The sequence below is a fragment of the Rhamphochromis longiceps genome, linkage group LG12 (assembly GCF_057381845.1).
Source record: "Rhamphochromis longiceps isolate RC_006_pf linkage group LG12, R_longiceps_female_GT1.1, whole genome shotgun sequence".
Lineage (NCBI taxonomy): Eukaryota > Metazoa > Chordata > Actinopteri > Cichliformes > Cichlidae > Rhamphochromis > Rhamphochromis longiceps.
Window position 1 is genome coordinate 41,365,590 of NC_140568.1, and position 8,525 is coordinate 41,374,114.

At 37.3% G+C, this 8,525-nt stretch overlaps 1 protein-coding gene across 1 annotated transcript in view; it reads left to right on the forward strand.

The window, feature by feature from the left end:
• LOC146657999 (spermatid perinuclear RNA-binding protein-like) overlaps positions 1-6,743 on the forward strand; it is a 102,681-nt gene extending 95,938 nt beyond the window's left edge. Inside the window, exons 14-18 of the mRNA XM_085426391.1 lie at positions 1,820-1,954; positions 3,093-3,233; positions 3,447-3,570; positions 4,730-4,780; positions 4,881-6,743. Coding sequence (XP_085282517.1) covers positions 1,820-1,954; positions 3,093-3,233; positions 3,447-3,570; positions 4,730-4,780; positions 4,881-4,966 — 537 coding nt within the window. The 3' untranslated portion in view covers positions 4,967-6,743. The remainder of the gene's footprint in view (positions 1-1,819; positions 1,955-3,092; positions 3,234-3,446; positions 3,571-4,729; positions 4,781-4,880) is intronic.
• The last annotated feature ends 1,782 nt before the right edge of the window (positions 6,744-8,525 follow it).

Consider the following 8,525-nt stretch of genomic DNA (forward strand, 5'->3'; position numbering starts at 1 on the left):
AACGTTTGTCGACCTCACAATGGTTATGCCCGTGTTTTATAAAGAGCAGACGACCTTGCTTGTAGGTGTTGTGTGTGAAATATTAATCTCGATAGGTTTACAATCATTTTTTTAAAATGACAGATACAGCCATTTAAAATTGCTGCTCGGTCAGAGCTCAGCTGCTGGGAGTCTGGCGCCATATAAATAAAAGTTAATTGAATTTCATTCTTTTGATAGCTTTCATTGTAAACCTCCTCATCCATTAAAATATAAAAAAGTTGAGTTTTGAAAATGTAAAATAAATAAAAGTTTACTGTCAGTTTGACCATTCAGACATGTTATACTGCAAATCACCGAAACTATTTCCAGTAAGCATTTCTTCATTCATCCATTTCAGTCTAATCTAATAACATAAAAAAATAGATACAATTTAAAAGAAAATGAAATACAGTAAAATAATATTCTTACACACAGGTTTCCTCATAGATCCCAAACCAGATGTGGAGGTTATTTCTGAGACTGGTAGAACCTGATTTTTCATTTAGCCAGTGGTTTGCTGGGTTATTAGTTCATCAGACCATGAAGAAGCATGAGCTTCATTTTATTCTGTTAGGTTGCAACTTGATATTTTGATTTATTCTATAGATTTCTTTGAACTCTTCTTTAAAGTATTGAGCCAGACTTTCAGATAGTTTTTCTTTTATTTTAAGTGCTCTCCAACTTACATCAAGATGTTTCAAAGTTGTTATTTGAAAATACTTTTTTAAAATCATTTTCAGTCGTGTCCTCAGAACGTTTTTTCAAGCTCTGTTTTAACCTTCCAGTCATAGAAATTAAAGTGTGTTAGATCAGTGTTAACTTGATAGATGTGCATGGGTGTGTGACTATCAGTGGGCTGCGTTTTATGTGGGCTGGGATGATGTCTTTGAAAATGTGAGCAAAAACACAAAGAACCTCATAATATAGGCTGCATACCAAAACTTATTACTATGTGAATTCCATAAATTTTAACAAATTAAATTATTAAAGTGTTTATTTTTATTCGTGGTCAGGGTTCAGACAGGCCCCGGGGTTTCCTGTAAATTTTGCGTGGTTTATTCCCTACATTCAGGTTGAGGGGTCATATGATGATGATGCTTTGATTGAACAATCCCAAGAACCAATATAGAAAAAATATAATTTAAAAAAAGGTATCAGCTCTCAATAATCAGAATTGCATAGATAAAAAAAAAAATATGGTAGCCTGGTGGTGCTGAGAGCACCGTCTGCATACTTCATTAAGACCAGGTTGAACGCTAATGACTGTTTTGGCCTACCTGTCAGCACAGAGTTTGTGCACTTATAACCATCTAACTAACTAAATAATTAAATACTGCGGGCTGGACACTTATTTGTGGGACATACGCCCGTTGTTGCATTTGTTGCGTCTCTTTCACAGCACAACTCCCACTAGGGCTTAAATACCTGGGACTCTCCACTTCTCCACTCTTCTTCTCTCTGAGAAGTGAAGAAACTTCTTGGATGAGAGAGTGAAACATCTTCAAGGAACTTAAACAGAAAACAGAAAAGAAGCAGCTTAGTAAAGATGAAAAACAAAAAGACTACATTTTCTAATTAGCTGTAATAGGCATTTGTATCTGTAAGCTGTGCAGCAAATACTGAATATCAGCAGCTTGTTCTTTCTCACTCTTCCAGCATGTAGGAGGTATACCTGATGTGAACGGGCTGCTTAGATAGCTTGTCTTACTTTGTGCTCAAGAGCTCATGTTTCCTCATTCGGGGGATAAACCGGATGTAAAGCCTGCAGCTGATTCTCTCTCTCTGCATGCGTCTGCAGTCTAGAGCTCCTGGACCGATCCTGACGGCAGGAGGTAAGAACCCGGTGATGGAGCTGAATGAGAAACGCCGCGGCCTCAAATACGAGCTGATATCGGAGAGCGGCAGCAGCTACGACAAACGCTTCATCATAGAGGTAGGAAAACAAACACACCTCCACTCACTGCTCCGCTCTGTCTCCGATGTCTTCTCTTATTAGGAGCAGATGAACGACAGAATGCGTTTTATGTTCAGAGCTTCCTGTATATGAAAACAGCTTTAAATGCCAGCAAACGCAGCCGAACATGAAACTAGTTTAGTCCCTGTAAAATCGCTGCTGTAGTTTGTTTTCTGCTTGCTTTTTAAGGCTATATGTTGTTGCAGTGCTTTATGCAAGAAGCTCTGTGTTTCTTTATGTGGCGATGATTTCCTTTGGCATTAACAACAAAAGAGCTGCATATGTAGATGTCTTATTAAGAAACAAAGGTGCTCCAGAGACAATGTTAACGACAGGTGTGGGACTGAATTACTCATATCACATAGCAGTTACTTTAATTTCTGGTTTCTCCCTTGTCGATTAAGTCATTATTAAAACAAAAGAAGAGCTTTTTCAAAGCGGTGCTTCAGGAAAAGGTTGTTTTTGACTTTTTATAGATTAAGCTGGTTGGCATAATCTATAATAGCGTGGCATAATTTATTAGATTTATTGTAACATTGATAATGAAAATCTGTATGTTTCTATTATATGTAAATATAACAGAAAAATGTAAATTTAATATGTAAATTTGTTTTTTAAATTTTAAGAAAATTCATTTATCTTAAAAAACAGGGCCTTAACTGGTATTAGTCTACAGACATCATGCTAACATGCTTTAAAGGGGGATTTAAGGAAGCAGGAGTTAATTGTTTTAAATAAAATTCTAATATTGCAATTTAAAAGTTGGATAAACAGTTTACTGCACTGTATGTTTGCTAGCAACAAAATAAAGAAATGCACATTCAATGAGAATCAGTTCTGCAGCTGTACTGAAGCCGTGTTGTGTTTGTGCAGAATGTGTTTTAAATTTTTACATGATGGGAATCGAGGCAGCCCGCTCAAATTCAAGCATTTTGATTTTCTTCTTTCTTTCAAACATAAACTTTTTCTCTAACTATCGGGGAACAGCGTTTTGTTGAGTCGATCTTGTACACAAATCCAAGTGGTTTTTTTGTTCTTCTTTGTCGTCTTGAAGACTTCAGTCTTTAGCAGGAGGAACCCTGTTAATATGAGCTCTCATCTCTGTGTGCGATAACAGGTTGAGGTAGACAAGCAGGTTTTTCGGGGAACGGGTCCCAACAAGAAAGTAGCCAAAGCCAGCGCTGCGCTCGCCGCTCTGAACAGCCTGTTCTCCGGCTCTAAATCTACGACCAACAAGAAGAAACGGCCAAACCCTCCAGTGAGTAAAACATTAAGGTTCTCAGAATGACTTTCAAATTAACGTCCTGCATTGTGTCCTGCAGATATTGACAGATGAGACAAATCAGAGAGTTTTAAACTTAAATCAGTCTTTTTCCTTTTAGCAGTTAGATCAGGATGTGAGTAAAATGTTGATAAATTCCCAGTGAAAGAAAACATGTATTGTTCTTACTGTGGTCTATTTTTTGTGCAGCCAAAGCGACCCGTGGCTTCGGTCCTCACCCTCCCAGCCCTCGCTGCCAGACCTCCACGGGTCCCCATTATCCCCAGAGCTCCCTACATCAGCACCCCACCCGCACATGGATACATCCCACCAGGTGAGTCACACAGCAGTCACATCATTGTTTAACATGTCCGTTACATATACCAAGGGGAAAATTAATAAATCAATACTCCTTCATTTGACTGACTGTTATTAAGCTGTACAAACCTGCGTTATACTGAATGATCTTTAATTCAGTGCTCAGGATTTACACCAGAGTGTAAAGTGTTTTAATTAGCTTCCTCTTGCTGTTAGCCTTCTGTATAAGAATCTGGAAATAAAATCAGTCCCCTACAAAACAAACAACCTTTATTTCCCACATACACAGTTATACAGGGTACAAGATGTAGTGAAATTCTTGCGTCCGAGCTGCAGACATAGCCGCGCCATTCCAGGGCTTGGTTTTAAGCATGGGGGGGGGTCTAGCCAGGACCTACTGGATACCGGGTGGGAATTGAACTTGTGACTCCTGCTCCAAAGGTGTGTAGTCTTACCACTACACTATCCAGTGTCCAGGTCCAAGAGAATGGAGCAGATTAGCACCAAATATTTACCCAGAATAAATTTGAAGGACCTATCTCAAGTAGTTTTCTAGATAATGGATCTAGTGCTAAAAACACTTAACAACACCTCACCCTGATTTATTTATTGGAGAAAACTAATGACAGCCTGGACCCAAAATTTTGTATAATTCATATTAAGACATGTCTTTCCCAAGATTTCTTTCAGGCAAATTCATCTTGGTCTGGTAGGATTATTATTTTTATTTGATGAACTGACATGACCCTTGTGTCCACCAATTACAGTAGATTAGATCTTTTTTTTCCCCCATTTGAGAGTAACTTTAGCCATAATTCGGTGCTCTCTCACTGGTAAATACACACTCGTGTTCCATCTGCGCCTCACAATTAAAGCTGTAGCAGATTGATAGTGCTACATTAATTGAGTGCAACATTGAATTGCCCCCCAGTGCTGTACAAAGCTGCTCAGATTAACAAAGTTTCTGGCGAGGTTCATAATAAAAGGGCAGCTGAGCAGACAATCTACAAGGGAAAAAGGGCTGGAAGCACAACAGTTTTTAATATGATTCAACATAAATGTAGGTGAAAACTATTGCTGAGATGATAATAGATTACAAAAGCTGTGGGTGATACTGGTGGGTATATATAGGTGCTATTTAATGATAACATTTGATTTATTTTATCCCCCCGCAGGTTTTGGTGCTCCTTATGGTTACAGCCCTGCAGGCACCCTCCCTGCTTACGGTAATTTCCTAGTTTCACTTTCGATCCTTAATCCATCCATTTAATCTATTCCATCACCCCAACATTTGAGTTTCTTTTTCTTTCTTTCACTCTTCCTCAGGTTTTCCCTCCAGAATGCCCTCAGTAGTTGTCCCAGTCATCAGAGTTCCCACAGCATACCCCGTCACCCACCTCTACCCCTATTAGGACTCTCCCTCACCCACTTCACAGGAAGTCACTTGTTAAAGGAATATCCTGACTGGCTGTGTATTCACGACACAAACCCAACCCTGCAGTCTACAAACCTTTAAGCATCAAATCAGGCAGTGGGATTTTTGTACAGCATTCATCCTCTGGGCTAAAACAGTTTCACAGTCATGTCATTACTATCCATGTGAACACAGAGTTTGACAAAAAAGCTCTGTATCATTAAATCATTACGCAATCAAAAGTTCAGCGTTTAATGAGCAGTGTATGGAAGACTGGTGAGGTAAATATGACAAATTAAACAGCCCTACATGTCCTGCTGGGTAATACATCCAGCAGAGAACACAATAATACAGTGTAGTTTGTTTTTCTTAAAACTTACTAAACAAAAATATATTATCCACTTAAATGTCATTAGTATTATGAGGCGCAATAAACAATAATTTATGACCATGGTTGAGTTTCGTATTGTGGGAATTTCTGTATAGGACGACTACATGATTATCGGTGAGAGTTTTTGCAGTGGGGGGAAAAGCAACTGGTTCTAATACATCATCCTACAGCGTTCCTAAATTATTTTAATGATCCAAACATTCCCTGTAGGATTAAATTAACAGGATAGTGATATATTTAGAGGCTCTTATTTTGTTCCCTTCGATCTACTGAAGATGGCTACTGCAGAGAATTAAATATGGCATGAGCATTACAAGGAAGTGAAGTGAGACTACTGAAAATACGATGCAGTAAATATGTAAATAAATACATTAAATGTTCAGAAGGGATCTAAAAATACATTTAACTAAGTATTAAGTATCTACAAAACAAATGTAATATACTAGCAGGTAGGTTACTTAAAACTAAATGCATAAATTCAGGTTTTTAGGGAACTAAATTAGCAACAACTACACACGGATGATGAAATGGCTCACTAAAACTAACTTTTAGCAAAAGAAACACAGATGACAAAGAATACGATGGGAATATTCAATAAAACATCATCTCTAGTTAAATTATTTATTTATTTAATTTCCCTAAAGTGTCCCAAAGCTTACCATATTCTATTTGATTTAATAGATTTAAAAACAAATGTTTAACTACTCGAGGGAACTAAATTAAGATCGGGTATAAAGTGACTACAAAGTAGCAAACTAAATTTTTTTTAATTATTTTTTTTATATATATTTTGAAAAAAAGAGAGTAACAAATATTCAATGTGGAAACTAGAGAACTAAAAATAAATCTGGAGGGAACCAAAGACCTTTCAAATCTAAGTAACTACTAAATACCAACAATATGGAGCTATACCGTGATTGTAAAGAACCAAAAGAGCCAACACCACACTAAACATACAATAATTCAGCGTCCCTAATAGAGTAAAAAAAAAAATCAGTTGTTGTAGGGAAATGAATAATTATAAACATACTTTGTTAAATTAAAGCATGTCCTTGAGGTGAAAGTGATCAGAGCTTCTTTGTCAAAAGGCTATGTATTCCTTTAACAATCATTCATATATGTGAATGTTGTTTTGTATTTTCATTTCTCTCCGTTTTCTGCAGATGTTTTGTTTCTGTTAGAGAGAGAAAAAAGACAGGTTTACAATATTCGGTTGCACTGAGAAATATTTTTCTTTCGTTTGGATATCGAGTGTCCGAGTTTACACTTACTGTTGAGTATGAGCCATTTTGTGTTGAGTTCAAATAATTTCTTCTCAGAGAGCTGTTTTATGTTTGTAGGTAATATTCTTTTTAAATAAATTAATATTTTTGTCAACAACTGATTAACTTGTGGTCCCCAGTTTGTTGCATGCTGAAATTTCTAATTAGTATATTGTATTAGTCACACTAATTACTCTGTTACAGGACAGGCTTTCTTGCCAAATATGTGAAACGTTTAGTTTTTCCCATGCCGATGGATATTCATCGCATTAACCAATGTATGGTATTGCTAAAAAGCCTCTGGACACCACAACCGACAGGCGAACTGGAGGGTGCTGACAGTCCGTGGGTGATACTGGTCACAGAGAGGTTTACAATGCTGCATCAGATCCCGTCTTTATTGAAGCAACGTCTTTGTGATCATTCTCACCTAGCGGCAGTCAACAACCACCCAGTTTCTAGCAACTAGTGGCAGGGTCGACCCCAACTGCTACTGGGATCGTATATGTCAAAACGTGGGTAAGAAATAATTGTAAAGTATTGAACATCCACAGTCAGGCAAATATAACCTGAAGAAACTTTGTCCTGACTTGGGTAATAGAAATGCAAAACATACTCACCTATTCCATCTCACGTGTCCTCTAAGAAACCCTTAAACATGACCTCAAGTTTATTATAATTGTTACATCCAATTTTCATAGCTCTGGCTTTTGTTAGCATCATATTTTAAACTTTCAAGGCCAAGCACTTTTTAAAATAAAATCTCTGAATTTTTTGATGTACAAACAGATTTTTTTTTTAAAATATGAAATCTGTCTTTCTGCAGTATTTATCAACTCAAAACCTTCTCATAATTTGAAGATAAAGTCCACCCGGTGCCTTCAGAAAAGAAGCTTTATTATCTTTGACATTAACAAATTTGTCATTGGCTAATTGAAGAATCTCAAGATAATTATTAATTTGAAGCTTCTAAAATTCATTATTTAAGGCTTTGTGTCAGAGGCGTGAAGGTTTTAGTCCTTGCAGTACATACAGAACAGTTGTTAGTTAATTAACTGTTAATATAGCGATAGCTTTAGAGCAGGATAACAGGTATTAATGTGCACAGGTCTTAAAAACAATTAAATTAGATTTCTAAACAATGCTAGTAAAGCCATGTCTGCAGTAATCTCTAATGCTCTTTCTGCCTGACTTTACATCGTGGTCACCAAGTACAAGGCTTTAATAGGTTTCTCTATTTATCTGTAGGTTTCTCTGTTTCCCTGTTTAAAGGGCTTGCATCCATCATGCATGCATTGAATCTACTTAATTCTTCTGGCCTTTAACAATCCTGAGAGCCAATAAAGCTTCCTCTAAAAACAGCAGCACCCTGAATGTTAGGGATCCGTATCCTGCTCTGCTCATGTTACAGGTTAAATTGATGACACTGGATGTTTGGTTTGTTTGTTTGTTTTTGTTAAACTGACTGCAGAGAGAAGAAAATATCTTAAAGGTGGAGTTTTAATGAACTGCATTAACACCATTTAAAAACCAAAACTGTTGCACTCGATGAGTTTTGATCCCCTGGGGCTTGTTCCAGTAAGTGAGTTTAGTTTGATAAACTTGTGATGAAGGAAACTCTGGGTTTTCTGCTCCTGAAGGAGAGCTCACATTCTGGGTAAGTTTCTACAACAAACTCCCCGAGGGCTCCACCGTGAACCTGCTCAGGCTGAAGCAACTGTCTCACATTCATTTCCTCACTCATACAGTTGATCTCCAAGCCCGTATCCTCGATCAACTACAGTATAGAGAAGTGCAGTTAGGTTCACTGCTTACACTGAATCGGGAAGAAAACCTTATCGCCACCTACAACATATTAAGACTTTTATTCATACTTTGACTTTACTAGCATAAAGTAAAGCCCT